This window comes from Mastigoproctus giganteus, chromosome 7 (genome assembly GCF_048544385.1).
Source record: "Mastigoproctus giganteus isolate SK-2022 chromosome 7, ASM4854438v1, whole genome shotgun sequence".
Taxonomy (NCBI): Eukaryota; Metazoa; Arthropoda; class Arachnida; order Uropygi; family Thelyphonidae; genus Mastigoproctus; species Mastigoproctus giganteus.
The window spans coordinates 110,708,593-110,725,625 of record NC_143581.1 but is presented as its reverse complement, the minus strand read 5'-3'; the positions used below and the strand labels follow the sequence as shown (position 1 = coordinate 110,725,625).

The 17,033-nt window shown below is 37.2% G+C and overlaps 1 protein-coding gene across 1 annotated transcript in view; it reads right to left on the bottom strand.

Moving 5' to 3' along the window:
• LOC150083144 (intraflagellar transport protein 38-like) overlaps window positions 1-17,033 on the bottom strand; it is a 239,424-nt gene that overhangs the window by 38,524 nt on the left and 183,867 nt on the right. Inside the window, exon 10 of the mRNA XM_090377844.1 lies at window positions 13,410-13,474. Coding sequence (XP_090233970.1) covers window positions 13,410-13,474 — 65 coding nt within the window. The remainder of the gene's footprint in view (window positions 1-13,409; window positions 13,475-17,033) is intronic.

Below are 17,033 nucleotides of genomic sequence, written 5' to 3'. Positions count from 1 at the left end.
ATTTTATCAAGGTTTACGTCACGGTTGTAAGCCCTTTTTCAAGAATTTTTAAGGCACATGTAAAACTTCTGATGAATTCGGTGTGTGCAAGAGGGGAGGGGGGGGAAATTTTGTCGGCCTCTCGTCTTTTGAGTTTCAGTTTTCAGTTTTGTTCAGTGTCGTGTGAAGTGCACAATGTCTTCTCATAACCATTTAACTTTAAAAGATAAAGTCGAACTCATTAATGCATATGATCGGCAAAAAAATAGTGTTCGCAATCTCGCTGCAAAATTCAAAATCGGGAAGATGCAGGTAAGTGACATCCTAAAGAAAAAAAATGAACTGCTCAAATAATTTTGGCAACATGGAAATGATCAGGTTCAAAAATCATTCCCGAAAACTGTTGGACTTCAAATTGACAATGTTACGTATGAGTGGTTTTGTCGCGAACGTGCTAAAAAAATTCCCATTAATGGGCCTATTATTAGGGGAAAAGGCTTTGGAGGTTGCGAAATATATGGGAGTAAATGAGTTCAAAGCTTCTGTGGGATGGCTAGACAAGTTCAAAACTCGGCATAAAATTGCTTGGAAAACCGTAAGTGGTGAAGGTGGATCTGTTGATACTGGGGTTGTAACAGAGTGGACCGTCAAATTGGAAGATTTATGTCGTGATTTTAAAGCTAAGGATATTTACAACTGTGACGAAACAGGGTTGTTTTTTAAAGCTCTTTCTGAAAAAACAATGAGTCTAAAAAACGAAAAGTGCCAGGGCGGAAAAATTTCTAAGGAACGCTTGACTGTACAAATATGATGGTAGACTTTGAAAAACCTCTTGTTATAGGAAAACCACAAAATCCTCATTGTTTCAGGGGCATAAAGTTGAATCTTTTGAATGTTGACTGGAAGTCTAATAAAAAAGCGTGGATGAGACGAGATATCATGAGCGAATGGATAAGTCACTTTAACCAAAACATCATTCGTCAAAACAGAAAAATTATTCTTTTCATGTAAAATGCTGCATCTCACCCGCACATTGAATTGTCCAACATTCAAATCATTTTTCTGTCACCAAACACATCTGCAGAGTGTCAGCCCTTGGATCAAGGGATAATAAAAAATTTTAAACTTCACTACAGAAAACATGTTTTAAGACATCTCATTGCAAACATGAACAATGTAACATGTGCAAGTGACCTTGGAAAGAAAATCAGCATCCTAGATGCGATTCAATGGATTTCCTCTTCAGTAAACGCAATTAGAAAACAAACTGTCGTGAACTACTTTGTAAAGTCTGGCTTCTCAAATGCAAAAATTGAAGTTGTGAACAGCAATGTGGAGTACCAAGAAGAACAAGAACTTCAACATCTATTGATCATGTACGATACTTCAGCTACAAGTGACCCTGGCTACAAAGATATATACTCGAACTTCACTACAGAAGATGGTGCTATAGATATCAATGACATTATCATCGATATTTTTCAAGAAGTTCCTCATGAGGATGAAGAAATGGAAGGAGGTCATTCTGTCGAAGAACATATTAACAACGAACCACCGATGAAAATAGAAGAAGCACTCATACAAATCAATCGTTTAAAAATGTTTTATCGCCGCAAGAAGATACTGAAGGACTTTCAATGGTTTTTTTCACTCCAAACAAATGTTGAAGACGAAATTATCAGCCGGAAGAAGGTGCAAAAGAAAATAAGTGATTACTGTATGTATATTATTTACAAAAATATTGTGCAAAATCTGTATATAATTTAATTTAAATTTTACATTAAATGTTTAACGATTTTTCTTTCTTTCTTTTTTTTTTTCTCCCTCAGACTTCTTGTTAGTGGACACTTCTCTCTAACGGACACATTTTCGTTCCCCATGGCTGTCCGTTAAAGGGAAGTTTCACTGTACATATAACGACTTAGATTACAAACGTAACATAATTAATTAATACATAATTTTAAATGGAAGTTATATAAATCTAACTCGTAGATAATACTCAATATTGAAAAATATATATAGTGTTATAACTGTGTTGGGATACAAGTTTAGGGTTATAATTTTGTACTGAAATTGAAATTTTATTGAAATTAAATCGAAATCATAACTCAGACCAGAGCAGCAAAGCTAATGGGAGTGCTGTGGCTCAGGGAAGAACTGAGGGGGGGAGGGGGGCAGTTGGTCTCTGAATCACAGCCTTTTAAAATGCACTGCTTGCTTGATGTTTGTGGAGCAATCGGGTATGGGACTTGATATTGCTATGGGGGATGTCTTTGTGTGCGTGTGTGCACACGCACGCATGATGTAAGGAGTGTAAGGAAATCAGACGACAACTCAGCATTGTTATGGGCCTATTGAGAGCTTGAAGGACAGGGTGAATGCCCTCGAAGGATCTAAATTGAGGGGCCCATCAAGCTCTCAGCTGCCCACATCAAGGCCAGAGCTTGCACTTGGTCATCACGCAACACAGCGGCAACCCACAAGGCAGAATGCACTGGTCCCACAGGAACTAGTAGTTGTTGGTGACTCAATTCTCAAGGAAATGGGAAACATGCTTTGTAAAAAGGATAGGTGGAATAGGTTCACGGTATGTCTGCCAGGGGCAAAGGTTGATGACATTGTAGAGCGGATATCATCTTTTAAGGGCACAAAAGGTGATATAGTTGTACACGTTGTCACTTATGATATTAAGAATAGGAGACCAGCAGAATTACTTAACAAGTACAGGTCACTGTTGAAAAAAAGCTGTGAATTAGGGTTGAATTTGAAAGTGTCTTCAATTCTGTGCAGACACGATAAGAGGGAGTATATAATGAGAGCCTTGTCGACCAATTCGGCCCTGGAAAGATTGTGCAATGCTCAAGGGGTAGAATTTTTTTTCAGCCTGGTCTTTACTTGTTAACAGGAGAGACTGCTTCTACAGGGATGGGATACACTTAAATATAAAGGGTGCAAGAATATTTGCTGATGCTATCGAGGCAGTGTTAGGTGGGTCGGAAAACTGCTAGCTTGGGGGGGGGATACAAGGACTAATAGATTAACAGTAGCCACTGGCAGAGGTGAAAGTGATTCTTGCACTGCTTCTATTGGAATGAGCAGCAGCCTGGAAAACAAGATGCAGGATATTTCAGAGACTGCTGGGAATCATTCCAGTACAAGTAAACACATGGGTTGTGTTAGGGTAGCTAAGAAAAGAAACAGGTGCATGTATACTTGCATGTACACCAATGCCAGGAGTTTGGTAAATAAATTTGATGAATTTGAGTTATTGCTCAAAACATCAAAGGCAGATATTGTTGGGATATCAGAGACGTGGTGTCACACAGATATAAGGAATGCAGAACTGGAATTTGGGAAGTACAATGTGTACAGAAAGGATAGACAGGATAGAAAGGGAGGAGGGGTTAGGCTATTAGTTAAGAAACACATAAAAACCAAGGAAGTGAAGCCAGTCAACATCGATGGATAGGGCAGTGTCGAGTCAGTTTGGTGTGACATAAGCATTGGGAGATCAAAATTGAGAGTAGGAGTGTGCTATAGGCCTAATGACTCTGATGAGTATAATAAGAAACTGTACAGGGAAATAGAGTGGACCAGTAAATTAGAGAGTTTTATAATGAGGTATTTTAATTTTCCAGATATTGACTGGAATTTGTGGGTTGGTCACTCACACACTAGCAAGGCTTTTGTGGATTTATTGGATGATTGTTTTCTACATCAGCATGTTAGGAGAGGCAACTAGAGGGAGTAATACTCTTGATCTGATTATCAGTAGTGATTCTTCATGCATTAAGAATCTGCAGACAGTATTTAAATTCTGCACAGTGGGACCAAATGATGATGTTACCAACAGCAAATTCAAAATGGGAAGCATTCAAAGAACTTATCTTGGAAGCTACCAGGCTTTACATACCAACTAAGAAATATTGTTCAAGGTTTAGGCCTAAATGGATGTCAGATGAACTAATGAGACATATGGCAGAGAAGAAAAAGGCATAGGGCACATATAAATTAATGGGTGACATAGAAGCCTATGATAGATATTAGCTGGTCTGTAACCAAGTCACAAAGGAGATTAGGCAGGCAAAGGCAGATTATGAGAAATCCTTGGCAAAGGATGCAAAGAAAAACAGAAAAGAATTCTTTACCTATGTAAACTCTAGAAGGAAAGGGATGAATCAGATTTGTCCACTGGATATTGATGGTTCAACAGTTGAGGATCCTGCTCAATGCTGATGGTATTCTTACCGTTGCTCAGAATAATCACCTGAGAGGGCATAAATTCAAATTGAGGAAAGACAGATGTAGGATAGATGTGTGGAAATTTGCCTTAAGACAGCGGGTAGTTGGTTGGTGGAACAGACTTCCATCCCTTGTTGTGGAAGTTGATAGCCTAAATAAATTTAAGGCTCAGCTGGACAGGTATTTTGAATGAACGGAGGGGTGAAATAGGAGTGGTTTTTTTTCACTTCTTGGACCTATTCTATTTGTTCTGTATATCAATGAATTTCTCTCTCTTCTTCAATCTTCCCATATAGTAGTGTATGCTGATGAGATTTCCATTCCAATTTGTCTGAAAAGTGAAATAATGAACCAATGTATACTCCCCATCATGACTTATGGAAGTGAAACTTGGGCACTCACCAAAAGAATGGAAGAGAAGCTGAAATCTATACAGCAAAGAATGGAATCGATTATGTTAGGAATCAGACTGCTACATTAGAAGAGAAACACATGGATTAGGCAGCAAAAACAAATAAAGGGCATTCTTATCAAAACTAAGCAACTGAAATGGACTTGGCAGGGCACATAGCTGGAAGACATGATGACAGACAGACAGACTAAGAAAATAACAGAATGGTATGCAAGGGGAGCTAAAAGAAAACCTGGAAGACAACAACGGAGATGGACAGATGAAGTTCGTGGGTAGTAAATATGGATGGCCATTGCACAAAACAGAAGAAACTGGAAAGTTGCTGGAGAGGCTTTCATCCTGCAGTGGATTGAAAACAGCTGATGATGATAGCATTCCAATGTACACACAAAGAGTATGCAATTAATATGGCCTTAACTTCTGTTTCAAGACCTTTTCAGGTTGCAGACCATAATCTATATGACTCTAAGTGCAGAATAATACTGCAAAATAATTCCGAAACCTTCTCATTCGTTATTGAACCAAATTAGATCCTTGCTGTTTCTCCTCAATCAATCAATAAACAGACCATAAAATTCTGTTGGAACCAGGAAACAGAAGAGTTTTTTTTTTTTTTTTTTTCATAAAAAAAACAAAAAAATTTCGTGGGATAAACTTAAGATGATATGGGCACATAGAAAGCATAAGAGAAGGAAGGCTAGCTGAACACATAATACAGGGTCATCGAAAAAGGTGTTCGTCATTTTATGATAAAATAATAATACAAATACTTACATCAATTGATTTATTTGTTAATATCTACAGGAATATCTAAAGTTTTACTTCATACCTTAGTATGTTTCAATATGAGCATTGTTCACTGCTCAACAAACATCCAAGCGGTAATCGATCTCTATCCATGTGAGCTCAATCATTTCCAGCTCTTCCAATCCAACAATCAGTGAACCTGTCATTTAGGACATTCTGCACATTACAGCTGAAATTAGGTGGCAAAATGAGGTGAACAGCAAATGAGGCATCTCAGCATCTTGCTGAAATGTGATTTTTCAGCAAGATGCCGAGAAATCGAGAAATTGGGGGGATACAAGGACTAATAGATTAACAGTAGCCACTGGCAGAGGTGAAAGTGATTCTTGCACTGCTTCTATTGGAATGAGCCGCAGCCTGGAAAATAAGATGCAGGATATTTCAGAGACTGCTGGGAATCATTGGGGTACAAGTAAACACATTGGTTGTGTTAGGGTAGCTAAGAAAAAGAACAGGTGCATGTATACTTGTGTGTACACCAATGCTAGGAGTTTAGTAAATAAATTTGATGAATTTGAGGTATTGCTCAAAACATCAAAGGCAGATATTGTGGGGATTTCAGAGACGTGGTGTCACACAGATATAAGAAATGCAGAACTGGAATTTGGGGAGTACAATGTCTACAGAAAGGATAGACAGGATAGGAAGGGAGGAGGGGTTATGCTATTAGTTAAAAAACACATAAAATCCAAGGAAGTGAAGCCAGTCGACATCGCTGGACAGTGCAGTGTCGAGTCAGTTTGGTGTGACATAAGCATTGGGAGATCAAAATTGAGAGTAGGAGTGTGCTATAGGCCTAATGACTCTGATGAGTATAATAAGAAACTGTTCGGAGAAATAGAGTGGGCCAGTAAATCAGAGAGTCTTATAATGGGGGATTTTAATTTCCCAGATATTGACTGGAATTTGGGGGCTGGTCACTCACACAGTAGCAAGGCTTTTGTGGATTTATTGGATGATTGTTTTCTACATCAGCATGTTCGGGAGGCAACTAGAGGGAGTAATACTCTTGATTTGATTATCAGTAGTGATTCTTCATGCATTAAGAATCTGCAGATAAATGAACCACTTGGTGGCAGTGATCACAGTGTGCTGAAGTGGGAGTTACTCAAAGAGGTAACTACCATTAGGGGTAAAGGGAAGGGGTATTGCTTTCGTAAAGGCGACTACAATGGACTGAGACATATTTAAATTCTATACAGTGGGATCAACTGATGATATTGCCAACAGCAAATTCAAAATGGGAAGCATTCAAAGAACTTATCGTGGAAGCTACTAGGCTTTACATACCAACTAAGAAATATTGTTCAAGGTTTAGGCCTAAATGGTTGTCAGATGAACTAATGAGGCATATGGCAGAGAAGAAAAATGCATGGGATACATACAAATTAACACGTGACACGGACGCCTATGATAGATACAAGTTGATCTGTAACCAAGTTACAAAGGAGGTTAGGCAGGCGAAGGCAGATTACGAGAGATCCTTGGCAAGGGATGCGAAGAAAAACAGCAAAGAGTTCTTTACTTATGTAAACTCTAGAAGGAAGGGGATGAATCAGATTGGTCCACTTGAGATCGATGGGTCAACTGTTGATGACCCTGCTCGGGTAGCTAACAAACTAAATGAATATTTTGCATCGACATTCACACATGAGGAGTTATTCAGCGAGGGGAATGCCAGAGGTGTATTCAACTCTAGCAGTAAGCTAGAGAATCTTGTAATAAATGAGAGCAAAGTGGAGGAGAAATTGTTGAAGATAAACACAAGAAAGGCACCTGGGGTGGATGGGATCTATCCAGTTATATTAAAGGAGGCAGCAAAGGAGGTAAGCAAACCCTTAGCCATAATTATGAGAGCTTCCTTGGACTCAGGGGAGGTACCCATTGACTGGAGATGTGCAAATGTGACCCCAATTCACAAAGGGGGATCAAAGGCTGACACAAGTAATTATAGACCTGTGAGTTTAACTTCTGTTCCCGGAAAATTAATGGAGGCACTGGTGAAAGAAGCACTGCAGGATCATCTAGACAAGACTTCAGTTATAGCTAGGACACAGCATGGTTTTGTTAAGGGGAAGTCTTGCCTGACCAATTTGATTGGATACTATGATGCAGTCACAAAAGAACTGGATGCAGGGAATAACTTTGATATTATATACTTGGATCTTAGAAAGGCTTTTGATACTGTTGCACATGGAAGACTGCTGCACAAATTGGAGCAGTGTGGCATTGGAGGCAAGTTGCTGCTATGGATAAAGGGGTGGTTGAGGGGGAGAAGACAGAGAGTGGTAATCAATGGACACTGCTCATCGTGGACTAATGTTATTAGTGGAGTCCCTCAGGGTTCAGTATTGGGGCCTTTATTGTTTTCTGTATTTATAAATGATATTGATGATGGTATATCAGGCTTAATGTCCAAGTTTGCAGACGATACGAAGGTTGGCAGGGTTGTCAAGGACACTACTGACACTATGCTGCTGCAACAGGATTTGGAAAGGTTGAGCAGATGGGCTTCGAGGTGGCAAATGAAGTTTAACATTGACAAATGTAAAGTACTACATATGGGAAACAGCAACCCCAGAGCAACGTATCAACTCTGTGGTACTACACTGACAGTGGTAGAGAATGAAAGGGACCTGGGGGTGGTGGTGCAGGCAGATATGAAGTTCTCTGAGCAGTGTAGACGAGCTGCAAGAGTAGCTCATGGTGTATTGTCAATGATATATAGGAATTTTTCTAGCAGGGATAAGGAGGTGATTATTCCCTTGTATAAGGCAATGGTCAGGCCACACCTAGAGTACTGTATACAGGCCTGGAGGCCTCATTTCAGGAAGGATGTAGAGCTGCTGGAACGAGTACAGAGAAGGGCAACTAGATTGGTGAATGGGACAAAGGGGTTCTCTTACGAAGAAAGGCTTAAGTTTTGCAAATTACAGTGTCTGGAAACTAGGCACCAGCGGGGTGATCTGATAGAGGTGTACAAAGCCTTGAATGGTTTGAGCATGCTCAATGCTGATGGGATTCTTCCTCTAGCTCAGAAAAATCACCTGAGAGGGCATAAATTCAAATTGAGGAAAGACAGATGTAGGATAGATGTGCGGAAATTTGCCTTTAGCCAGCGGGTGGTTGGTGGGTGGAACAGACTTCCATCCCTTGTCGTGGAAGTTGATAGCCTAAATAAGTTTAAGGCTCAGCTGGACAGGTATTTCGAACGAACAGAGGGGTGAAGTGGAAGTGGTTATTTTTATTTATTTATGTTACTTTTTTTTTTTTTTGGCTGATGCTGCATAAGCTTGCTTTCTTGCATCAAATGCCTCTACTAATGCTAATGCTAAAAATCACAGAAACTCATTTCTTTTTCTATGTCTTCAACTTGAGGGAAAATATAAGGCTGATGTATATCCAAATAAGTGTTGCCAGTTATTGTCCTTTCAGCAAACATAAATGGGCCTAGCAAGTGATCGTGCATTAGTCCACACCACAGGTTTATTTTAGGAGTATCACATACATACTGGTGAACTTCATTTGGTTGCTGTGACCTCCAAATTCTACAATTGTGACAATTAAAACACCCATTTATGTAAAAGGTTGCTTCGTCACTAAACAAAATGCATTTTAAATAACTTTCATCGTTGTCAATTTCATTTAACATGGTACTAGCAACTTCAATATGTCTGGGATGGTCTTCAGGTTTGATTTCGTGTTTGAGTTGAATCTTATATGCATGCAATCGCAGTCGTTTATGAAGCAAATTCTGAATGGTGGTCTTTGGAATGCCAAGCTCCAGGCTGCAACGAGCAATGGATTTCTGCAGACTACGTAAGCAAGACTGTCTCAAGTGCTCCACATTCTCTTCAAACGTTGGTTTTCAGTCTGGCGATTTCTTAATGTCTACATTGCCAGTTTTCTTAAACTGATTAAACCAACGTATTATAGTCTTGTCTGTTGGTGCATCTTGTCTATAAGTACATTGCACTTTTATGACAGATTTAAATTCAGCATACCACAAAACACATTGCACTTTCTGTTGCACGGTCGTCATCTTACTGACACCGACTGAGGCGGTGCATGTAGGAGTCATTCTGCACAGGCGCCTCTGTAGCCAGGTGGGCAGGAGCAGCAATGCGTAGCACACGCTTCTTGATTAGACCGGGGTTCGAGCCCGTGACCACCAAATACGGAGGATGCGGAAAGGTCAGGGAATGACCACTGCATATCCCCGGAGCAATATGGTTGCTAATGCTCCTAAAAACCAAATAACAACAACAACATTCTGCACACACTCACAGCCAAGATCATTGTTGAGGTGTCAAATAAAACTTAGTGAGTTATCGCACTGTTTGCTGCTACGACCACAGCAATCGATCAAATATTTCTGAAGATAATTAAAAGGGAAGTCACGGACACCTTTTTCGATGACCATGTATATATTTGAAACAAAATTTAATGGTAACAGGTCCAAAGAGAAACAAAGAGGAAGTTGGTTGATGATATCAAGCAAGCATTAAGAGAAAGAGAGCTTACCCCGACTAGGAGGGCTACAGTTCTAACAGGACATAGAATAACATGAAGGAAAGCAGTGAATGATTAATTTTTACTATCACAAGCATATAAAGATAGTAAAAATCAGCTAAATACATTCTTGAAAAAAGGAATAATCTGTTCTCATTTTTCATATTTATTTTCCCTTATAATGTTTTTTTTTTTTTTTTATTCGGTCCCCTCTCCAAAACAACATCAAAAAATACCTTTACTTCATTTAGTGAAACTGAAACCCAGTTTAGAAACCACCTTTATTTGAAAAAGTTTCTTTGATATAGTTAGTTGTTTCTTTTAAGAAATTGCTAACAAAACAATCTGTAAAAAAAAAAAAAATTCACGAAAAAACTGAAGTTCAGTTCTTGGAACTTCATTAACTTACTTAAATCTGTATTTTGAACAGTAAACGAAAAGTATTAACCACTTTCCTTTTTAAAGAGACCAAAACAGCTACTAGTGAGAACAAAATTTAAATGCTGCCAAACATTTACCTTTTGTTTAATATTGTTTTTATGAACTACCTAATTAGAATACCATAAAAGTAGAGAATGACTGTCATAATCAGCAACACTGAATGTCCTCTGCAATATTTGAGTGGAAATGGAATTTTACAGTGTTGTGGTGGTAGATGCAACATCAGACTTCACAGGATTAAAACTTGTATTAGATCAGCTTTTTGCACATTTGTTTAACTTGAATACTGAGCTTCTTGAGCCTGTTTAGTATGTCAGTATTGGAATTGCTGTATTATTGCATGCAACAATACTTCTACCAATTCAGTGGACTGAATGCTTATTAATGGCAAGTTGTTCTTCAAAGTATCCTATTTCAGTCTCACATCTAGAAATAGTCTTTTGTGGGTGAAAAACTCAATTATTGAATGCATACCCTTAGTAATAAAAGTCCATAATTTCACTGTAGGAGCATCAATATTAAGCAAAATTACATTTAAAATTTGATTTATAAAATAATAGAAGTTTACCTCAATATAATATGTAGAGCACTTCCGTATGATACTCTCCAGCAATTAAAATGAAAAAATCAAAAATCTTACATTACAGTAAAATATAATTAAAAATCAAATGAACACAATTAAAAATGAAATTAATTAAAAGAAATTAACAAAAAAATTGCAAAATGATTTTCCTTCCTTATTTTAGAAAACAAATATGATAACTCCAAAGTTACCATATTTTACCAAAGTTACCAAATATGGTAACTCCAATTTCTTTTCTAAAATAAGGAAAGAAAATCGTTTTGCAATTTTTTTTTTAATTTCCTTTAATTAATTTAATTTTTAATTGTGTTCATTTGATTTTTAATTATTTTTTACTGTAATGTAAGATTTTTGATTTTTATTTTCGTTTTAATTGCTGGAGAGTATCATATGGAAGTGTTCTACATATTATACTGAGGTAAACTTCTCTTATTATTTTACAAATATTGATATCAACGTAGAACATATTGAGCATTACAACTCTGGTTCATACTATCAAATTTCAAATCTAGATACAGATTTTGCACAAAGAGTGGTAATCAATGGACACTGATTACCACTTGGACAAATGTTATTAGTGGAGTTTCCCAAGGTTCAGTGTTGGGCCCATTGTTGTTTTGTATATTTATCAATGATATTGATGAAGGTATATCAGATTTAATGTCCAAGTTTGCAGATGATACAAAGGTTGGTAGGGTTGTTAATGACAGTAAAGACAGTGTGCTACTCCTACTGGATCTAGATAAGTTGAGCAAATGGGTTGAAAAGTGGCAACTGAAGTTTAACATTGACAAATGGAAAGTACTGCATATGGGTAGCAATAACCGAAGAGAAACCTACCAACTGTGTGGTACTACACTCAGGGAAGTGGAAAGTGAAAAAGACCTGGGGTAATTGTGCAGTCAAATATGAAGTTTGCTGAATAGTGTGGGGAGGGGGTGCCAGAGCAGGTCATGGAGTCTTGTCAATGATATATAGGAATTTTGCTAGAAGGGACAGGGAGGTGATTATCCTGTTATACAAGGCAATGGTCAGGCCACACCTAGAATACTTGTACAGGTCTGGAGGCCTCATTTTAGGAAGGATATAGAGTTGCTAGAATGAGTACAAAGAAGGGCAACAAGATTGGTGAGGGGAACAAAGGGGTGCTCTTACCAAGAAAGGCTTAAGTTCTGCAAATTGCAGCACCTGGAGAGTGAGGCACCTGCGAGGTGATCTGATAAGGCCTTGAATGGGTTGTGCAAGCTGAATGCTGATGGAATTCTTCCTCTTGCTCAGATTAAGAACCTGAGGGGGCACAGATTCAAATTGTGAGGAAAGACAGTTGTAGAATAGATGTGTGGAAATTTGCCTTTAGCCAGTGGGTAGTTGATTGGTGGAACGGACTTCCATCTTTTGTTGTGGAAGTTGATAGCCTAAATAAATTTAAGGCTGAGCTGGACAGGCAATTTGGAATGAATTGGAGGGGTGAAATGGAAGGGGTTTTTTTTTTTTTGGCTGACGCTGCATAAGCTTGCTTTCTTGCATCGTATGCCTCTGTGCATCATATAGAGGCATACGATGCATCAAGAGCATTGTAAAGCAAGCATACAATGATAGGCGCCTCCGTAGCCAGGTGGGAAGGAGCAGCAGTGCGTAGCACACGCTTCTTGATTAGACCGGGGTTCGAGCCCGTCACCACCAAAAATGCGGATGATGCGGAAAGGTCAGGGAAATTACCACCGCAGCATTTCCCGGAGCAATATGGCCTTAGTTGCTAATGCTCCTAAAAACCAAATAACAAACAAACAACAGCATACAATGATTGTATGCATCGTGTGCTTGCTTTCTTGCATCATATGCTAATTCTAATATATTGAGAACTTGAGATTTTCATATATATATATATATATTTTTTTTTTAAAGGTAAAATTAATGTTTACTCCAAAGAACTGGTAAATATATATACTGTAGGTAGAATCCTTTAATAAGATATGGAATACTTTATTATGAAAACAGTTTTCATACTAAAGTATTTTCAGCTGACAAAGAGTCACATTAACTTGAAAGCTTCTGTTTTAATTTGTTTGTTTTTTATTATTATTATTAGCCATATGGTGCAAGGGAGCCCAAGAAAGCTGCACCGGCCAAAAAAAAAAAAAAAAAAAAAATCCTTTTTACCCTGAGAGAAAGAGAGAGAGAGAGAAGTAGAAAGGAATCACCAAGAAAGGGAAGAATGGTGATATCCAGCTCAAGGACCCTGGGTGTGCCAAGCCCATACTCACCATATGTTGAGCCCCTGGAGGTTTTCTTTAGTTTACCTTATTAAAGGATTCTACCTACAGTTTGTTTTCCGTTTCTCCAGAGTAAACAGTAATTTTACCTTTATCATGAATACCAGAGTCCGAGGCCTTTTTAACCTTATATTTTTTTATATAATTGTCCTATAGGTACCTCTTTATCCCCTCCTGTCATAGTTCCAAATATCCTTCTACCAGCATCTCTTCGTAATCCAGACGCTATATAAAAAAAATAATAATACCTTATTTAAAATAGTGAGAGTCAATGGATCATAAATGCAGATATAAATATTTTTACAATGCACTATGGTATCAACTTTCAAAGGATTTTGGAAAGTTCTATCAAAAATACCAACCTCTTCCAGCCATGCAAATTCAGAAAATCTAAAAATTTGCAAAATAAAGAATAGAAGCAATAATAAGAAGAATTTTAGTCTCCAGATAATTTAGAAATTCAATTATGTCTGTATTGGTGTATCTTGGAACTGGCACCTTACTTCCAGGGTGTCACTAAATTCTATATAATTGGCTTTAAATTTTAAAATAGAATTATTTTTAATTGAATTTCTAAATTATTTGTATTGAATTTCTAAATTCTTAGTATTCTACACCTACTAAGATACTTTTAGCTCCCTCTCCAGTTACTTAGGGAACACATATAGTGAAAAATGCAAATTTGATCAAAAAAACTAATAACATTTCCCCAAAATAAAAATATAAAACAATACTATAATAAAAATACCAGCAACCCATCTTATCAGAAACCACAAAGCTTCAGTGTAAATCAAAGGAAATGACACAGCTTTCAATAATTCCTAAACAGTGCCTCTCAATGCATCATTTGTGTGGTAAATGGTGCAATGAGAATATTACTGAAATGCTGTGTTCTTATTAGAAATGATGGATATTTCTTAAGCAATGGGATCCCAGAATATGACTCCTCCAAGAAAGGGAGTGACTTGAATTTAGTTTTTTGATCAAATTTTCAAATTTGGCATTTAATATCAAATTTCGAGCTATTGACTGTGAATTAAGCAAAAAAAAAAAAAAAAAAAAAACAATATATATATATAAGTATAACCAATATTAAGTATAAAATTAAAATCAGAATTAAAACATATTGTAGAATTAAAATCAGAATTAAAACATTGTAGAATTAAAATCAGAATTAAAACATCTGAAATTGTAGCCGAATTGTAGTCTCCAGATAATTTAGAAATTCAATTATGTCTCTATTGGTGTATCTTGGAACTGGCACCTTACTTCCGGGGTGCCGCTAAATTCTATATAATTGGCTTTAAATTTTAAAATGGAATTATTTCTAATTGAATTTCTAAATTATTTGAAGACTTTCGGCTACAATTTCAGTCTTGTTACGTTTACTTTCCCCTTCCCGCTGCTTTAATTTTTATGTTAATTTAATTACTATGTTTACATTTTCGCTCAACAGTTTTGCCATACTACTGGTATATATTTCAATTTTGATTTTAATTTTATACTTAATATCAGTTATGCACTGGGAATCATGTGGAGGATTGTGTATTTTGCTGCCTCTAATGATAGCTTTATATATATTTATTTTCTTTATTTAATTTCATAATTTTCTGACTATGTCATTATTCAAATACTGTATATATATATATATATATATATTTATTATTATTATTTATTTATTTATTTTTTATTATTTTTTTTTTCACTTAATTCAGTCAGTAGTTTGAAATTTTTGGAATCTTAAAATGCATATCTGAAAGAGATAACATATATACAAGATTTTTTATCATACAAGGTTTGATCAAAACGTTCACTGAACATTGCAAAAAAAAATTATTTATTACTTACACTATTACTTTGACTATTACTATTCTTCAATCTAATCTCCTTCTGCAACCACACACTTGTTCTGTCATGCCTGTTACTAATCAAAACATTTTTAGAAGGCTTCTTTTGTGAATACTTATTTTCCTGGTTTGCCACCATGCAACATTTTGCCTGGTGGCAAATCAGGAAAATAAGATGTATGGTGCATGATGGCAATGTTTTTGTCAGTCAACAATTTCCAGTCAGCAATTAACATATGACATGATGCTTTGTTAGCATTAGCAAAGGCACATGTGCAAGAAAGCAAGCTTATATAGCATCAGCCAAAAAAAAAAAAAAAAAAAAACCTTTGTATTTCACCCATCCACTTGCTCCAAACGTTTGTCTAGTTCTGCCCTGAATCTATTTAAGCTATCAACCACCTGCTGGCTAAAGGCAAACTTCTGTACATCCATCCTACAACTGTCCTTCCTCAATTTGAATCTGTGCCCTCTCAGGCAATTATTCTGAGCAAGAGGAAGAATCTCATCAGCATTGAGCATGCTCAAACCATTCAAGGCTTTATACATCTCAATCAGATCACCTCGCAGGTGCCTAGTCTCCAGACACTGTAATTTGCAAAACTTAAGCCTTTCTTCGTAAGAGCAACCCTTTGTTCCATTCACATCTTGTTGCCCTTCTCTGTACTTGTTCCAACAGCTCTACATCCTTCTTAAAATGAGGCCTCCAGATCTGTATACAGTACTCAGTAAGTACTGTTGTGGTGAAGGAGCCAAACATTTTGCAATTTCTTTTGGCTTAGTTTTGACAAATTGTCAATTGTTTTAAAACTTCTTAGTAGTATGCTGCATTAATAGTAATATCTTGCAGAATGAATTCTGATAGCACTATCCTTTTAATGGCAAAAAATGTCATTCATGACCCTCTTTTGTGATTTTGACTGTTTCTCCACTTTGGCCTTGATAATAACATTGTTTTCCATTGGGAGCTTTGAGCTTCGGGTATATAAACAATCTCTGGATCATATGTCATGTGCTCCAGGGCCATGGTTAATTATGTCAGGCTCAAACTAGATGAAAAGGTGAATCTCTTACCAAGAACCATATACCCTCCAAGAAAAAGTGGAAGGGTATCCACAAGCATACAGAGTGATTGAGAACAACACGGAGATAACTTGAGCTTTAATCTTAGTCAGAAATCCTAACTCAGCAGTCACCAAAATCAGCACACTGTGTAACCTAACCACATGTGCACAAGTCACTGATGAACTTGGCAGTCTACATCTCCTTATGCTGCCATCTGGACCAGGACATTAGACGGTCCCTACAATATGTGCACTTGGCAATTGACCTGCCAACTCCAAAGCTCATCGCCGTAATGGATGCAAATTGGCAATCACAACGATGGCTCAAAGTACATTGTAGTACTTAACCTCCCAAACCATCTGCCAACCTTCAGTAATACCCGTGGAAAAAGCAATACTCGATCGGATCTGACAAACATCGTTGATATAATATTTATAAAACAATGAAAAAGTAAATGACCTTCGTCTGAGAAAGGAGCGTAATGACAATTAAGAAACATACTTTAGGGTGAATCTTATAGCTACAGGGTGATTGTTGTCCTGAAATTCGTTGTGTTGGGGAACGGATTTTAGATCTCGTGACTACCGCTGGGTAGTCTGGAAATTTCACCCCATGCAGATGTGAGGTTCCTCTTTCTCCTCATAAGTTCCATTTTCACTGTATCAGGTCTCCAAAATAACAGTCCCTGGGATTTTCATTTCCCCACGAAATTAGCGTTTTAACCAATAGAAGCATTGGAAATTCTAAAAGGGGGGGGGACATATATATATTCAGATCAGAGACAAAAAAACAATGGAGAATCTTGTGCTGCTGACTCCTGTTCCTAGATGCCTGTTCCTGAATATAGTAAAGATTATTCTCATAAGTCTAAC